The sequence below is a fragment of the Mya arenaria genome, chromosome 16, assembly GCF_026914265.1.
Source record: "Mya arenaria isolate MELC-2E11 chromosome 16, ASM2691426v1".
Taxonomy (NCBI): domain Eukaryota; kingdom Metazoa; phylum Mollusca; class Bivalvia; order Myida; family Myidae; genus Mya; species Mya arenaria.
The window spans coordinates 24,038,623-24,058,743 of NC_069137.1; the positions used below are offsets into that span (position 1 = coordinate 24,038,623).

A 20,121-nucleotide genomic window follows, 5' to 3' on the forward strand; every position below is an offset into this window, starting at 1 on the left:
TTGCATAACATATGTTTTAAAGCATATGCTCATTTGAAGCATCCGCTTTCTCTGAATTAATATTTTATAAGCAATGCCTTCAAGAGAAATTCAGTTTGAAATCTTAAATTAAAGCAATGGATTATATTGTATTAGTATATATTATGTTTGCATTTCATAATAATTGCAATATTTCAGATCAAAGCCAGGACTGAACGGACACCGGCTATTTTGACTGACGCCTTACAGAATAGACTGCACACAGACTTCGACGTCGACAAATTTCCTAAAGAGCTCGAGGATTTGATGTATAATAAGCTCAGTGAGGAACTTAAAGAATTTATAGTTGAAGGTAATGCTTTTTCGGGTTACTTTGACACTTATGATTTACTTAGATATTTAGAGTTTGGGTTGAATTCGTCTCCAGCTGCCTGGAAGTAAAAGTTTAAGTCTGTACGTATTGAACTGTGTGTTTCGTAGTATGTCAGATTGTTAGGACCAAATTACGCCAAATCGACTGTTTTGTGTCTTTGGACCATTTTTTTCACCGTGTATCCGAGGTAAAAACTCGTCCTGTAATATTTTATGAAAGGGCGTTGGGTTTTTTTTGTAATCAGTAATTAATATACTAAAATTCGGAAAACATTTCTGAGTGGTTATTTAGAAAACTTATTGTAAAACAAGTTGGTACGATTGACAAACCTTGCAATGAACAGCTTAGTTGTTCATATTTCCGTTTTATTCAGTTATTACATATATAGTGTTCCAATGCTAAACTATGGTATACGTAGTTTCTCGACATTTAGGTTTGTTAATATTAAAATTAATCAAATCAACTATCACATCACATCACTTTGTTTGTTCCCTGTTTGACGGTATCAATCCGTTTTTGTGATACCATAACTAATCTTATGAATTTAATGAAAATTGAAATAACATTTGCTAGATTGATAGAAATACGCAATGGTAAGGACGATTATTTTTCAGATAAGTGTTAGGGGATGTTCAGGTTGCACTCACGCAGCAATATACTTTGATTAACTAACATAACAACGTATCTCTACTGGATAATCGTATACATTTTCGGACATGTTATATTTCCGTGTTTGAATTAGAAACCATGTTAATATTTCCTCCCATTAACCCGTAGTGTGAGCTTATTAAAAAGAATTCACACTTTCAACATTTTAGTGTCAATGCAAAATCCCATATTTCTTTTTCCTTTTTTAATATTTTATGTTCCTCAAAATTCGACGCAACTATATATAAAATACTTCGTTGAATCTTTTTTCCAATTGAATATACACACTATATCGAGTTACAATCGAGTTCTGTGCTTCAAATCATTTATTCGTATGTGAATTGTACAATCAAGTTTAAAGATAAAACCTTGGATAAGTAAATCAAAGGCAAATAAACTACAGCTGTAATACTATTATTGCATATGTTCGGTCGGATACTTATTATTGAGAGCATAACACTATTATGCCACAACATATTCTTTTACGCTTATGAAATTGAATATAACGTACAAATCAACGTAATAATTGTTTCTAAATTCATTGCCTAATTTCATCAGTATTGCCTTACAGAAGTCAAACATGAGCTGAAGCACTGTTCAGATGACAGAGATAACGGTGAAAGGGAGCAAAAAGTGGAAGGTCAGTTCATATCCACCCATAGTTTTTATCCAATAATAGTTATAATTAATTCGATCAGAAACTATGATTACAATCATATTTGAATTGGCCTTACACCGACATGTATTTTTACAACACTTACAAGTATTTTGAGACAATTGTAAAACCACAATTCACCTGGTGAAGGATGTCGAAATTGTTGAGCCGAAATTAAAACGTTAAATCAGTTAAATAATCCCTTAATACTGCATTCCGATTCCCGCATTTTTTCAACAACACGCGCATTTCTAAAAAAGCGATATTTCGAAGTGTACTTGGCAATAGCTATCTAACATGTAAGTCTTGTGAAAATGTGAATGAAACAGTAGAGCCGCGGAGCGAATACGACCATAGCGCTGCACTTTTGTTAGGCGATCGGGTATAACATACATGGAATTTAATACGGAAATAGTTACGAGAAATATGTTTACGGAGTCTCAGTTAAATGTCCTAGACGGTTTATGAGCCAATGTTAACTTTCAGCACAGCGAGGAATCACAAAATAATTTGAGCAAAAGAACTTCTGTTCCATTTATATATTTTATCAATGTAATTCCGCATAATTTGTATGCACATAGAGAATATGCGGTCTAGTCCTAGCTGTATATTTGTCATTAAAAGGGGGATTTTGAAATTAAGGGGCACAGATGTAAAGAATATCAGGATGACCTGTCGCATGTCAGACCCACATCCCTACATCGAAGGTCACGGTCACACTTAGAGATAAATCATAATGGAAATATAAATATATTCACATCGAGCATAGGTGGTCGTGCCCTCGCTGTAACTTTGACATACATGTGGCACTTTCAAATAACATGCTATATACCGATGTTTACTAAAACTAGCGTAATGGGTTTCATTTTTTTTTAACTATTTTGTCATATTGATATAATGTTGAATACACACAGGTCACGTATTATGTAATATCAAAGCAATTGCGTTTTTATCACAGAACTACGTCAGCGGCTTGTCAAGTACTACCAGAAACAACTCAACAACACGCCTATATCGCCCTTGCTATCAGACAAGGACGAGAAGCTAGACAAGTTTTACGTTCCTCCGAAGATCGTCGAGAAGAATCCCAGAAAAGTTGGTGATGTTAAGGAAGAAAACGGAACTCCTGTGACATCTTACAGACAAATGTTCTGTAAAGGAGGTGAATTAACCCATCACGTGTTCATTATAGGCGAAGCCGGAATGGGAAAGTCATCCTGCGCCGCAATGTGTGCCTTAAAATGGGCAAATCAGTTTTCATCAACGAAAACGTCCAATGACACGGACATAAATGCTTCACATCAAACGCCTTTTCAGCGTCTTAGGTCGGAATGGGAACATCGTATACAATTAAACAACCGCAATGCACATACTTACCATCCCGAAAAAGAGCAGGATGCCCAATTTCAGGATGATACTTTCTACAAGGAAATCGAGTTTTTATTTCACCTTAAGCTGCGAGAAAGCTGCGAGCTCTGCGACTTGACGGAAATGATACAAAATCAGTTGATCAGTCGAATTTACCAAAAAGACGTGAGGAATGATGCTTATTCCACTATGCAGCATGTTCTGTCCAATCACAAGTGTATGATCATAGCAGATGGCCTGGACGAGTGGGCCCATCCAGATAGCATGAACTGCAACTGTACAGAAGAAGACAAAGTTATTCCATATTTAATGCCAACAATAGATGCAGTTATGTTGATAACATCACGCCCCTCGAGAATATCACAACAACGCATAAAACATACGAAAATAGACAAATATCTAGAGATAGAGGGGGCAGCAGATATAAAGTTGCTAAACCAGAAAATATTGAACACTCTTAATGAAACGGTTACAGAAAAGAAAACATTGCAAGACTTCGGCATATTTGTTGAGAGAATGAGACTCACACGTCTGTTATTGGTACCTTTAATGTCAATGTTGCTGGTATGTTTGTGGTTTGAGGGAATGCATAAGATATCTTCCCTGTGTGACATATACGCATATACCATTGAAATGATGTTAGGGAGACGCGCTCTTTCTCCGGGTACGGTTTCGGAAAAAGATATAATTTTCCCAAAGTGTTTCGAGCATACAAAATATGTAAAAGAATTCTATAGCATTGTTATGGAAATGGCAAAACTTGCTTTTACGACACTATTTTTGGACAAAAAAAAATTGTCATTGGTATTTGATAAGGTTGACTGTTTGGCTCACAACACTCGTTTGTGTCTTTTGGAATCGGGAATTTTGCAAGAAACAAAAGCAGCCTCTTTGATTAGAAAGTCCTCAAATTACTCTTTTATCCACAAAACCGTTCAGGAATTTCTTGCTGCAATATACGTGTCATACCATCCCAAAGAGATCCATACATTATTAGCACCATTTAACGAGAAAAACGGTGATATGTCGGATGTTTCACAGGTTTTTATTTTCATGTGCGGTCTGAATATTGAGTTAGCAAATGAAATGTCTGCCATGATATCGAAGAGGACAGTCTTCGATCGAACGTTCCATACGGATCTTAAAGTCCGGCACACTCTGCGTCAGATTGTTTCGGGTTATAAGGAGGCCCAAGCCAATCAAGTGTCGAATATTCAGCTATCTCTGTGCATCTATGATTATAGTTATACTACCGACACCGAAATATTAAATGACCTGTTATCAATTAACAAGTACAGAGTAAGCAATATTTCTACAAGGAGTTCCGGTACAAGCCATGCAAAACTCCAGGAGGTGTTCTGTAGCTCCACGGACACTCTTACCAATGTTTGTATACATGGCCTTGCTGGACAGTATGACCTTTCTGCGTGCAACCGTCTGCAATATTTAACAATAGGTGGATCTGAGACAACCGATATCGTGGTTAATATTAGTAGTTTAGTTTCATTGGTTTTACAATGTGTTTCAAAAACTGTTGAATACAGTATATTGCAGTTATTTCCGAATGAATCGAACATATTAGAAAAATTGTGTATAGAAAACAGTAACAACACAAGCTCAATCTGTAAGATACTTCCACAACTGACACATTTAAGATACTTGGAAATAACGCGAACAGACTTCGGCGATTTCGTTTTATCTATCCCAGACGCTGTCACTGAAGTAAGAATGATCACGGTGACAATAACAGCGCGGTTGTTGCTAGAGCTGGTGAGATGGCAAGAAAGCAGCAAGCATACAGTGGTATGTAGTCTAAGCGAGTGTACTATTGAACCAAAAATGGAGTACGACGATATTATACGATATATGCAGACGAAGAATTTCAAAGATGATTTTAATTCTTATTTCACTGGCAAAACGTTAGTCTTTGAAAGAAATATTTGGCCAAACGCAGAGGAAAATAAAGGCCCGAAGTGTACAAATGTTGTGATTAATGCAGAGACGGAGAAACCCTCGAAGTCTTTGACAAACGCAGAAAAAAATAAAGGCCCGAAGTGTTCAAATGTTGTTATTAATGCAGAGACGGAGAAACCCTCGAAGACTTGGACAAACGCAGAGGAAAATAAAGGCCCGAAGTGTACAAATGTTGCAAAGATGGAGAAACGCTCGAAGTTTAGAAATCTGAAGTGTATTGTATTGTGAATATATACTATACCAACAATAGAAGCATAGGTAACTGTTGATGTTAAATATAAACAAAATGACATTTCTTTTATAAATTGAACGAACTTATAGAATAATGAGTTAGCACTGAGTAATTGTGTTTATTTGGTTGTGTCTGAAATATTATTTATTAGCAATTATAAAACGGTGTATGCAGTTTAAAACATTATACGTTTTCTGCTAGTATTTAGTTGGTATAAAGATGTGTACCATTGATTTATTCAACATGCAAAACCATACATTTTTATAAAATATTATCTTGATATAAAAGAATCAATAAAATAAAATGTTTTTCATTGTTTAATTGTGTTTCAATAATGATTACAAAGCTGTCTCATTCCAAACGTTGTTGTGTAACACATATGATTACAAAGCTGTCTCATTCTAAACGTTGTTGTGTAACACTTATGATTACAAAGCGGTCTCATTCCAAACGTTGTTGTGTAACACTTATGATTACAAAGCGGTCTCATTCAAAATTGTATTGTTAAGGTAATCAAAGATAGATAATGAAAATACATTAAGTTCACTTTGTCCGTGCTATCAATTGCCCATGCATGGTATATTTTTTAAATCATTGGGTACATAGTTCATGAAAACACGGCGTGTTTAGTGCAAGTCCTATGTCTCTAAATCACAAGTCAATGTGATACTCGATTATTATTGGCCACAATTTATGTTAATTTGGCTTGCCCATGAATATTCTCTTGAAAATAATTGGCACAGCTGTTTAATTAGTAGGTGTGGTGCATGCAAGGCACACGTATGTAGGTTAATAGTCAAGGTCAGATAATAATACCCAATATATTGTTTTAACTCCTACCTTATCAAGCAAAAAGTATCCAAATATGTTTATGAGCATTCTGGCAATGTGTTTGATACGTTGAACATGAATGAATTAGCAGACTAATTGATAACGTGAAAACGGATGTGAGTCAACTGTTGAGCATAGTTGAAGTGTTAAGAAGTGTGTTTATGTACAAAAACAGGTCAGACCCAACTTTTACGGTGCACCTGGCATATCATGGAGTGCGTGGTGATAAAACATTAATTTCTCACAGTTATTGATATGGTATGGTTCATTAAACGAGGAGGGCGAGGTGGTTTGACTTAAGTGTCGAATCGGTTCAATCATGTTTACAAACCTTATTTGACAACACAAAACCTACATCATATCTATGATACGAATAATTTAACAACTTGTACGTCATGGCTATCAACAATGTCCTCCCCATTCCAATTTTTGATTGACCATGACATGAATCACCCTGATATTAAGTCATCAAAGAAGACAGTGATATTTGCTGTATCTTAGAAGTATCTCTCAAATGGCCCTACATCACTACATAAGCATACATCAGACCACCCGCTCTGCCTAGAAAAAATGAATGTGGAGGATAGAGATTTATTTCCCTATTCCGAAGTACATTGAAACAATTACTGAGTGCAGAAGATAAATACGATCGCTACCGAAAGCGAGCCAAAGTGGATAAATTAGAATTAACATTTAAGTGTCACTCGTATTTAAAACCATTACATACACATGTTAAACATTCATACGTTTTGATAGATAAACCATTAAGTACTTACTAAATAAAACATTGATGAAAAATGATAATTACTGATAACAATATTGTAACCGTGTATTTAAAAGCTGAAAACGCACAAATATTAAATTACTAGTGGGTGCTAAAAGATTTACATATTTACTTCCGTCCCATGAGGTAGAGATACCATATTTTCTGCATCTTTCTTTCAAATAAAGCATGGTATCCTTCATAAAATATTTTGATTTTGATATTAATTCATCCTTTTTGGTTAAATAAAACAATTGTATTGATTGTGGTACATCTTATTTGGGATTAAGAGTGCATCTTTAAATGACACGGATTACTTTATATTATGTCACCGCATCTCCAACTGGCATGACAAAAATACAAGTTTACCGAGCTCTGAAATTCCAGCAGCAACCCTACTTGAAGCCGTACATCGAATTCAATAAAGAATGCAGAATCCCCGCCAAACCATAAGCAAAGGAGCTGCATGACCTTGATATATCGGTTGAGAGTTTATTATAGTATATAATGTTATTAAATTAAGTACACACTTCGTGTGTATCAACATCGCATAACGTAACCATATAAACAGCATTATAGCATTTTAGGTTGTCGCCCTTAAATTTCATTAAGCCTAAAGAAACAAAAAATAATGTACAACATGTATCCGGCCATTTTACTATATAAACATCGCTACGTTAGGAGTAAGGAACACATTATTACTCGACAATGAAGAATACAATTTATCCGCATTCGAATATTCTAGATATTGTTTTGCAATATATACATTCGAAAACAATGTTTGTTTAACTAAGGGCCATTAAACCATGGGTTGTCAAATTGAATACCAATACCTCTTTGCATCATCTAAGAAGGACGACTTATGCAGGGTTTCTGTTAACCTTTTGTAAATGATTATTCTCCCCTTAATCATTAAATTTTAACCGAAAGAACAAAATGACAAGGCAAATGTTAAGATCACCTGTATGCCCAAATTGCCTTGCATCTTGTCAGAGAGTAAAGAGTTTTTCAGTGGAATTTTAATATTATCTTAAAAGTGTATATAGCCGTAGTCAGGTATATAAAAGTAATTTATCTTTATGAACATTTGAATATCTTATATGGCTAAATCGACTTGTTAAAGCTGAAATCTGATGTATTCATCATAAAGTTGAATATGCCATTGAATGATATCAAGCAGCTGAATTATCTATAGTTTCACAATAATGATTATACTGGCGCTTATATCGCCAATGGTTTACGGTATGGGACTAGTAATATAATATCAATACGTGGCTGATACAAGGCTGAAGGGTCAAAGGGAAGGTGAAATAAAGAGACAACATGCGGTTTTATTATGCATGCACTTATACTGTAAACATATCAGTTACCCACCTATTCTATACTTGATTGAAGAAAAGAAAAGCTGGCGACTAACCTACCCTGGATTGAAACCTGAGCTATCAATTACGCACGCATAAAACATCTTACCCCTGCCTATTAGAATGCGATATATTCCTTTTTAAGGTTTAAATGGATTTTATACACATTGTGTTTATAAGAGTGGCAACGCGCACGTTTTATTTGAAACTTTTTATGTTAAGTCTAGTATTTTGCCTATGAGCGGGGGGCTAAACATGTGAAAGTGAAAAAAATACTAGAATAAATGCAACTAATATAACGTTATCGTTTTTATTTCTTTATCAAAACAATTAATGCAAAACATTGTAAACTGGATCAAATGTGATCACCCGTTTTTTTTTTATTGTTAGTATGTAGCATCAACATTGTCATTCCATAACACTTTGTTTGCTCCTTCTATCACATGGTATGAGCTCAGAGGCTGTACACAAACAGTGTTACTTATAATACAAGCATAAAACTGCATTCAAAAATATCAACCCACCTTCACAATACCGAAAACTCGTTATGCAAAGTATCCTAGACGCGACTCAGTATCGCAAGAAAACTAGAGCAGTTTATCAATTATTTATAGGTGTTTGATTTGACCAGAGAGATCGATCGACAAAGACATATTTACAAAATACAACAATTTGAAATAATCCGTTTGACAACGGATTTAGCACATTTGCATTAATTGAACACGCAAAAAAGTCAGCTATTGCAATACAAAGTTGCACGTATGACATTTAATCTAGCACAGTTGACCACGGAAAACAATCACCTATTTTTGGATCAAAATAATATGACATTGGAAGACGAAGATTCGCCCTACTTGTTTGGAACTATTCAAGTTGGTGCCTTTTCATGTCAATAACAATTCTGTATGTCAGTGACATGTGTCTTTAATATTCAATATTCAACCAAACCAGCTCAGAATTCATAAGTATCGTTCTCGTGAGATTAACAGCTGTTGCACATTTTAATAAAGTGGACGACTACAGCGCTACACGACAGTTTACCTTTGTCATAGTAATAACATGAGTGGTCAGAAAGAATATTCAAAGACCATATTAAATGTCCTCTGAGCTATCGTCATTCGATGCATAAGAAGTTCGAAATAGTCGTTTATATGCTTATTTAATGGTTTGTTATCTGTTTTCACAACTTTTACTTCGCTATCAAGCTCATAGTGTCTAGCTTTCATTTTCGGCTGATGTTTGATATACAATCATGCATCACCATATCGTGTATATAAAACTATATTATGTTCAAGTATATTCGTCGCAGGCAATAATTAGTTACTACATTGCAGGCTACGGAACAGCAGCAGAAATCGAGTATCAAACATTACAAAATGCCTTAGACGTCAGACAATATTTTTTGTAGAAGTAGAGATTTGCTTTGCCAACAAATGATATGTTTGACAGTTGCAAATGTCAGCATGATGTATTCAAGTGTTGCCCTCAAAAACAAATTCTAAATCAGGATTCAAATACAATTTCACATCGATTTTGAACTGTTCTTTTGCGCTTAATGACTTTTTCCTAAACAGTTGAACAATTATAAGTCTTAGTATTGCGTTGGTGGGATAATTGACTAACACAATATGTAAACACGCATACGCACACGCATACCACACGCACACGCACACACACAAACACGCACACACGTGCGCATGCACACACGCACGCTCACACTGTGTTTTGTATTCGCCAGATAACCTTGTACATCTAACTCTGGAAACCTAGTCCATGAGGCGTCTGTATATTGTGTACAACATTAAACAAATGGATCATCATTGCTCTATTCAAAGGGCGTGTCTTTTCTTTTTTTATTTTAAGCTACCTTCCTTTGATCGAGTAACTGCGTGAATGTCACTTACCTTACCTTATCTATTGATTCCCCTGCTCCCGGACAGGGATATGGAGCTGCTTAACATAGCACCAAATGCTCGAAACCACCTAAAATGTTAGAATAATTGGTACTAGTTCACATCAATTCGAAACCGTTACCTCGGAAGTATAGATTGATTCGCGCGATTGAACACGTTTTAAGTAGGGTCGGTTGACTATGCCATTCAATATTTTTCCATCATTTACGATAAGGCTATACAAGTATGTTCTTAAAATTCTGGTATAAATGTGTCAGAAACGGTTACCACCAAGATATAAAAGGATTCGTAAAAGATATAATGTGAACATACTTTTCTACGGTAAATGGGGACAATGTGTTTTATGGTTTTCTCATCACAGAGGAAAATACTTTGAAAGGATGTTTTTTTGTTTCAATTCAGAGGAACGATCACTTTATATACAAAAGGAATGGCATTGGGTTAAACCATGCCTTTGCGTATAGAATACTCTGAATGTTCTACTCGAATCCTGCGTAACAGATATTATGTAGTGCAAGTCTAAGTACCGAATGATGCCAATCTTGAGGTTCTGCATACCGCGTATTGTGTAACGCGTAACGCGACCGTGTACAAACCACTACACCCACGAGTACTCCATTCTAGAAGTCGCTTAGCTCAAAAATTGGCATTATGCTTTTCAAATCAACAATTTGATTTCATGTAATTTGAAATCGATTCTACATAAATAATATGTGCATTCCTAACTCGTCTAAAGAGTCATTGCATTTTAGAATGCTTGTACTGCGCGTGCCCTAGAGTCGGCTTTTATTCCATCCGGACCGGAAACATCACATGATATATATGATTATCCAAAACCATCGCTTAATATTACAAATTAACCTGAATACATACCTACGATTGGTTCATTGTTGATAACGCTATTTTGAGGCGTGTGATGTCTGCTGTATTAAAACGTGTTCTGTCTCTCGTTCTGTCTCATTGTAGACTGGTACCCTCTTTTTTCCAGGAGTCATTATCAAGTTATAGAACACTGTCTGTCTTGGACGTAAAACATCCTGAATACTTCAAGGGAAATTAAACCATATTAGCAAACCTCATTTTACTAAAAATATAACATGTAATGAACTAGCAATGTTTAGTTTTCTAACCTGATGGTTTCCAAACGTAGGATACCAGTCTATGTCGTTGTGCCTTTTAACAGGGTTCATATTTGAATTGGTTTCGTGTTTTCTTCCTGTCAATTGTCTTAGATTATTAGGGTTGGGTACCAGTCTATGTCGTTGTGCCTCTAAACAGGGTTCATATTTGAATTGTTTTCGTGTTTTCTCCCTGTCAATTGTCTTAGATTATTAGGGTAGGGTACCAGTCTATGTCGTTGTGCCTCTAAACAGGGTTCATATTTGAACTGTTTTCTTGTTTTGTCCCCGTCTATTGTCTTGCATGTTTAGGGTAGGGTACCAGTCTATGTCGTTTTGCCTCTAAACAGGGTTAAAATTTGAGCTGTTTTCTTGTTTTCTCCCCGTCAATTGGCTTATATTATTAGGGTAGGGTACCAGTCTATGTCGTTGTGCCTCTAAACAGGGTTCATATTTGTATTGTTTACTTGTTTTCTCCCTGTCAATTGTCTTAGATTATTATTTGCTTTTCTAGTGCGCCTTTGCATCTATATGTTGGTATTTGTTACGATTTGTTTTAGGATGTTCCTAATATTTGCAATAAGTCAGTAATATACTTTAAGGGACTGTCTCACAGATGATAAAATAGCGAAAAAATATATAAAATTGTCGAATAATGGCATAAACTTGGCATCTATGTGTACAATGCGTTGAAACTTACTAATTGAAGTACCACATAGTTAATAATTTATTTAAGTTTAGCAGTTATTTCGTATTTTTCCATTAAAAAAGATTACTGGGTATGTCTACCGGGTATAATTAATTCCTTATGCGTGATTGGCTAGCCGGTGGTATCATGTGATATTACCGAGGTAGGTTTATAGCTTATATATGTCACCCGTTTAGTTTAAGCCTTGATATCTCAGTAGGGAAGACGCTGTTCTACAATTTTGGTGACGCGGGTTCGAACCCGGTCTCCGACACTTTTTTTTTTTTGAATTTTGGTGCTTTTTTTACAATTATGACATCAAAGCGTATAATGATAAATGTCCTAAGATTTGTTAGAGAAAAAAAAATTGGTGCAAATCTGTGAGACAGTCCCTTTAATGAATAAACGCTTAGGATTTCTCTACTTGCTATTTTTAATATAACTTGAAAATATGTGTATCACATTACTTTATCGTCATACAAACAGATCGAGGTATACATCTAGCACATCATCTGAATATTTATTTGAAACTTTAGAAAAGCACATGCATACCTTTGATAATGGAATGACGTTGATGATATTTAACACCGCCATGTCGCAACCCCAGATGATCATACTTCATTATTAAAACATCTTAACGCGAATGCAATCTTAGCATTAGCAATTATTTGAAATATAATAAACAGACTGAGGGGCAAACAGACATGTTATTTAAGATTTGCACAGAGTAATTTGTCAATAATCATAATTTCCAACATACACGTTATAAAACATAACACAATATATCAATATATAAATATTCAAGTGTGAGGCCATTAAAACAATATGAAAATAAGGAGAAAAAATGCATTTTACATAATCATGAAGCAAAGCAGTTTTCTATGTAACGAGTATGTACCATGTTGTTAGGTATACACTAGTCAAACTATATTACATTATTATCATAAATTCAAACGGCATTGGCCATAAACTAAAGTGAGGTATTGTTTTAAGCACTGCTGTGCAATGCTTCCCTGATATTTCAGCCATTAAAAAATATTCAATTGTTCATATCTGTCCACATAATGCAAAACTTGACCCCAACACAAAATAAACACTAGCTAATTTTCATGAATAGTGTAAATGCTGTGTATTTGTGTAAACTAGGCATAAGATTACTGTTTTCGCGAGAGGATATTTCATTGAAATCGATTACTGTAAAATCGTGCGTTGTAAGTCAGTTGATAAAACGTTGAATGTTGATCAAATGATACGTATGCAACATGGAAGCTGACACTTGACACGGCTCGTCAGCCTATAAGAAGGAGGCACACTTACATTGTTACAAAACGTTATTGTCAACAAAATTGTTGGATGAGCATTCCATAGGTCCGCCATTTATTGTATGTATATGTTTAGATATCATACAATTAAAACAAGGTTTGTGTTGGTCGCGAATTACTTGGCACATGACCTATGCGTTGGCCTTCTAACATCGCGTCGTAAAACTGAACATTACTCAAGAAAGCATATGATTTGTGTACTGTAACAGTTAAAAGATATTAGCCTTTATCAGCGGGTTGTTAAATTAATATATAGGTGGACACGATCTCCCCAGTTAAAAGGCGCCAAAATATCCTTATAGAGATTAATCTGTATATATTTTTCGTTGTTGTTGAACTTAATAATGCATTGACATAAATGAAAAGTCTATGTTCGCATCTAACAATTGTTACCGTTATTGTGTCCTATGAAAGCCATATTGTACACCCAATGAAACTTTAGTACTAATGATCACTTAAGCTATGTAAAAAAATAAATAAAACATTTTTGTCACGACTGTCATGGAATGTTAGTGTAAGGTTATGCGGTTATCTAGCTAAGTCATTGTCATGGGATTATTATTGTTATTCGTTTATACGACATAATGGAATGTTAAAATACAATAACATATTCATCATTTGCATATCATAATTATCATAAAATATTCGGTTGCAAAAACTGTCAGGCAATCCTGTTTTAAAGATGAGAATAACTTGCTGATGCAGACATATATCGGGTTTCGTTTGTTTAAATTTTCCTGCTTTCAAATTACCAACATTCCGGAGTAAAATGTTTCAGATAACAATCTTAGCCTTTTCAATGCATTTCATATATTTTATTACTTTTAGGAGGATCTGAAAAGTGTCACAATATATAATTATTAGTATCATAAATGTTTTGTACTTGCCCTAATTTCGCAATTAGACACATTTCTTACCAACTGAAACTTGATTTTACGAAATCATTATGTTTCATCGCAGTGAGCATCGAAAAAATAAAAATGGTTTTACTTAGGAAGCCTGTAGTAAAACGTTGTGATCAACGCTTTTTCTAATCATTTCTTTTTCTTTTCTAATCTGGCTGTACAATTGTTGATTTTAGATTTTAAATAATAACAAAGCGTGATCTTCATCTTTGTCAAGGACAAACGTCATCTTTTTTGCACTGTTGTCGTTTATAGAAAGAATGAAAAACGATATGGTTTTCTTAAAACTAGACAAGGGAAACTATCTGATTCTTAAGATGATGTAGACATCCTGTGGGTCTGTTTACAAAACAGGATGGTTGTTTAACTAGCCATGCGTATTACCGCTTATATATTCAATTTGTCCGGTTGTACTTTTCACTTCATGATGAAGTAAATTGATAATTTATTTTGTGTTCGTTCAATGCAAATGCAAAAACAGAAAACAAATATAAACGATGTCAGTTTGCAGAAATGCTTTACTGTTTAAAATATTTCAAACAACACTACGATGAGTGTTGATAAAATGATATGTATGAGATACCATAGGCGACAGAATCACATACATTTTGTCTTAACAAGATATCGTCATTAATAGTTATGTGCAGGCATTATGATGGTCCGTTAGAAACCATTTATTACATGTTTATATTTTGAAGACATACCAATAAAACAAGGTCTGTGTTGCCTGGAACTATTGCGCACATGACATATGAATTGGGCATAAAACATCAAGTCGTAAATCTGAATCTATTTAGAAATTCCCCTCTATGCTAACTCAAAAATAAATATGATTTGTGTAATGTAACGGATGTCAGACTTTTTCGAAAATCTGGTGTATATAACCTGTTTATTTGATATCTTAGTGTTTATGGAATACGACACCTGTTGTTTGATCAGCAAATGGAACTCCAGTTGTTTTACCAATATAATCTTAATATGTGCTGGCGGTAGTACAAATATTTATATTAACCCTCCTGTCATTTAAAGCCGCACTCTCACAGATTGAACGTTTTGACAACTTTTTTATTTTATTTTTTTGTCTTGGAACCAGCCATTGTTTGCGAAAATCCATGGAAACTTGTTGTATAAGACTGTTGACAAAAGATTAGATCGCAGATTTTTATATTTATGTTCACACATTTATGTTTTATGCATTTCTCTTAAACCATTAGTAACATAGACATAACACATTCATTTTCGAACTAAATTATAAAAATCTATGATCTGATATTTTGTCAGCAATCTTTTATCACTAGTATGCAGATATTTACGCAAATATAGTAGAAAAAATGGTATATCTGTGTGAGTGCAGCTTTAAGGACAGAGTATTTTTTATATTTTATCATATTGACCTTTGTGTTTGTGTACATGTTTCCTTATAAGATAATAATTCAATTAAAATATTCAAACAGAATAGAAGCTCCGCGCAAATTACTGCGCTGAACGCTATAGGCAAATCAAACTATACTGACTGGGGTAAACTTCTTTCAAACGCCGGAATGGTGGAACAAAATAGCCTTGGTTCAGTAAGTGGTGACAAAAAAAAACTTCGTTTTAGTAATAGAAAAATCATACAAGCCGGGAGAAACCAAAAGCCGTCTTTCAGTCATGAACAATATAAGAAGATCAAAACGGAAGTATCGGATGGTATTACAGTGTCACTTGTATGAAACATGGTATAAACAAATTATTCAAAACCGTATTCATCATTTACGGACTTAATAGTAAATTGAAATATTAAGTTTTTCTTCAGTGTTAAAAGCACGTAAAATTCTTCCTTATTCAAGCTTATCAGATTTCAAATATGATACTAAATACAATCTACCTCCACCATCGGTGGTTTATTTCATTTACGTACCTTCACATTTGTACCTTTTAAAAACTCAGTCACTCAATATTTGACACGATGTGTCTACATGTTTTAGATACAGTTATGAACGCCTGTTATATTTGTTCAAAGAATTTTCATCCATTAAATTCATCAATTACATTATTTGAAATAGAAACAAACGAAACACGCAATGAAATCAGTATGCTTTTGGCTGAAGTCCAAAATGTACACATGTATTTGCCAAGCGTTTCTTTGATTATCAACCTCAATGACAACGTTTAGGTCAGAGTAAGTAAGATCTGTATTGTAAATGCATACGACTTTTTATTGCCGTTTATTCACATTGAGGCCACAACGACGCAAGTGAGGAGCTGAAACAAATGTTGTAATACCTTGTAGCTCGAATTATTTGTCCTTTCTGTGTGTTATGTTTAAGCATGTCTGTTTGATTTGTATGTCTTGATGTTGACAAAAAAGAAGAAAAAAACAAAGGTTTAAACTTAAATTAAAACTTGAAAACTTGATAGATTTAATCGAATTCATTGCATCCGATAATCCGTAGTGTAAGTAAATAATCTTATGATGAAACATAACGTATTTAAGACTTTATAAAACTTATTGATTAAGTTTCAGCGAAGTGAGCTACCATCTACCTTTCATTTTGAGTGAGATGTTAGCGGACACAGACATATCATTCACCTTATGAAACTCGTATGGGTTGTTATAAACGGTTTTGCAATATTGCTTTTGAGTGTTATTTTTAGGTTTTTGAGATTAAATGCTTCTTTCAACCTTCATCTGTGTCAAGGACAAACGTCGTCTCTTTGCATACTTGTCGTTCATGGGAAGAATTATAACGATTTGGTTTATGGACAATTGGACAAGGAAAACTATCCAGTTTCATAAGATGATGTAAACATCCTGTTGATCTTCTTACAAAACGCGATGGTTGTTGAACGAGACATGTAAACTACCATTTGCCCGGGTGTCTTCGTCACTGCATGATAAAGTAACATTATAATTTATTTCGTGTCCATCCAATGAAAAACAAAAATAGGCTTGTAATTCTGTTTATAATAGAAATACAAAACTAACACTATTTTGCACAACGAAACCAGGGCTTTGTAAAAGCTTAAAGGTAATTTAAAATATGTTGACAGTTTTGTAACGCGCATCATTGAATTGCAGAAATCGCACATGAACGCAAGAAAGATATAAATCAGTTATTAACTAGCCTCATGCGACAAAATATTTACAACTAGGCTATGGCCACGGGACTGTTCTGGTCAGAATAGCGCAGTAACATGGTTAATCGTTTAATGTGTTTGATTATCATGAATAGGGCTATATTGAAATTTGTGGTTCAATAGTTTGACAACAAATGTAAACATCAATAATCCAATCAATAAATGTTAACATGAACATGTGTATATACTGAATAAAAACCCAAAACATTAGTATTAAGTAAAGTGTAAAGTGTTTGTTTATTATAGTGTCACCCCTCTTAGTCAAGGGCCAGCCCGTTGGGCTAATGAGACACCTACATTCGTGAACATTTTTACCCCGATTCCTTATCCCAAATGCCAGGCGCCTGGCAGGAAGGCAATCGGTACCCCTCGATTTAACTAGCTGCTGGGTCGGCAACCGGCCATGTCAGAACAAGCCTCTTGTGAGACTCGAACCTTCGACCTCCCACTCCGTAGGCAGACGCCTTAACCACAAGGCCACGGAGATGGTATTATGCCAACAATATTGATTTAGTATCAGTTAATATACCTTTCTTTACAATCGTTGTTAAAAAAAGGATAGAAAGTATGAATATTAAAACAATTTTTACAGCCGATATTATTATGATGTAATATCTCCCGGTTCCAGGATGATAAAACCAGGCTCGTTTCCCAATTAAAGTGATTTTATGGCAAAATGGTAACTGATACACCAGAATACACAGGACTTAACTTAGCTCAAATGTTTCTGAAGGAGGTACTCAACCTCATATCATGATTGGAGCCTATAAACTTCAGTTCCGGAGGAGGGGTGCACGTCAAACGTGCGAACCTTGTAACTTCAAATCCAAGATCTGCCCTTTGCTTCATACATGGCTTTCTTCTTCTTTATATCTAGCATTTTTAAGCAAGAAGACGCAGATGTCAGATTGGTTCAAAATATTAAATTTAACACACGGAAGATAGTTTCAATGACTCGGAACCGGCTTAAAAATCCATCCATCAAGCCATCCATCCATCCATCCGCTCGCTCGTTCGTGCGTTCGTTCGTTCATTCATTCATTCATTCATTCATTCATTCATTCATTCATCCATCCATTCATTCATTAGTTCATTAATTCATTCATTCATTCATTCATTCATTCATTCATTCATTCATTCATTCATTCATTCATTCATTCATTCATTCATTCATTCATTCATTCATTCATTCATTCATTCATTCATTCATTCATTCATTCATTCACTCACTCACTCACTCACTCACTCACTCACTCACTCACTCACTCACTCACTCACTCACTCACTCACTCACTCACTCACTCACTCACTCACTCACTCACTCACTCACTCACTCACTCACTCACTCACTCACTCACTCACTCACTCACTCACTCACTCACTCACTCACTCACTCACTCACTCACTCACTCACTCACTCACTCACTCACTCACTCACTCACTCACTCACTCACTCACTCACTCACTCACTCACTCACTCACTCACTCACTCACTCACTCACTCACTCATTATTCACTCACTCATTCATTCATTCATTCATTCATTCATTCATTCATTCATTCATTCATTCATTCATTCATTCATTCATTCATTCATTCATTCATTCATTCATTCATTCATTCATTCATTCATTCATTCATTCATTCATTCATTCATTCGATCATTCATTCATTCATTCATCCATTCATTCATTCAATCATTTATTCATTCATTCATTCACTCATCCATCCATCCATCCATCCATCCATCCATCCATCCATCCACACATAATCCCACCCAAAACTCCCTCACTCCCTCCCTCCCTCCCTCCCTCCCTCACTCCCTCCCTCCCTCCCTCCCTCCCTCCCTCCCTCCCTCCCTCCCTCCCTCACTCACTCACTCACTCACTCACTCACTCACTCACTCACTCACTCACTGAACTTTTTATAAAATTTCCGTCTAAAAGAATATTATAATTCATCGCCACTTCCCTCAAAAGATGGGGGCTAACCTCCGGGTATTTTCTATCACAATGACTTTAATTATATTACACAATGAAGGTAATAGCGTTAAGGGCACTGGCCACGTCATCGACTCACTTAACAGGATATTTTCTATTTCAAAATGACAACATCAATATTAAGATCATCTGTAAGGCACAATTGCATTGCGCCTCATCAGAAGGTTTTTACAGTTGACTAGTACCCTTAAAGCGTACCATTGCTTGTAGCAAAACGTTGTATCAAAGTATAGATAAGTTTTATATCTTGAATACTTCCAGTGGCTTATACCAATGGTGCTCGTCACATTGCGTGGATACAGTAATACATTTTTTTGTATATTTTTTATTTTTAATTTTTTTTATATTTTTTTAATTATTTATTTGGGTCAAAATAGTGAATATATGTCATTTAAAAATTATTCCACAATTTTTCATAAAAGAAAATTAGTATAATATATAAATAAATATGAGGTTAACATGTGCAAAAAAATCATTACGTTGAGTAAGACGCGTATTTATCCAAATCGAACGTTTTTTGTTGCAGTATTTGTACTTTCACTTCGAATCTCCTTCATGCAATTTTGACCTTGACCGCGCACTCGGCTATGACTTAAATACACGAAGCGTTTTCATTGGACGGCTACCATCGACTTTCCTTGTTTTAATGACGTAACTGGAAAAACATTCAAATGTTATCCAAAGTGAAAGTAGAAATACTGCAACAAAAAACGTTCTATTTGGGTAAAAATGCGTCTTACTCAACGAGTTTTTATCGGTAGGAATAATATTTTAAGCTTCTCTTTGTAATGCATGCGCAAAGTTTGCATGTCAGTCTGTTCTAAACGTGTTTTAGGGGGGAAAAATCCGTTGTTTTTCAACCTCCCGTTTC

At 34.9% G+C, this 20,121-nt stretch overlaps 1 protein-coding gene across 2 annotated transcripts in view; it reads left to right on the forward strand.

Annotated features, from left to right (window-relative positions):
* LOC128222173 (uncharacterized) overlaps nt 1–5,447 on the forward strand; it is a 12,681-nt gene extending 7,234 nt beyond the window's left edge. For both annotated transcript variants that reach the window (XM_052931057.1, XM_052931056.1), the window contains exons 4-6: nt 178–331; nt 1,572–1,640; nt 2,614–5,447. In XM_052931057.1, coding sequence (XP_052787017.1) covers nt 178–331; nt 1,572–1,640; nt 2,614–5,225 — 2,835 coding nt within the window. In that variant the 3' untranslated portion in view covers nt 5,226–5,447. The remainder of the gene's footprint in view (nt 1–177; nt 332–1,571; nt 1,641–2,613) is intronic.
* Nucleotides 5,448–20,121: the final 14,674 nt, after the last annotated feature.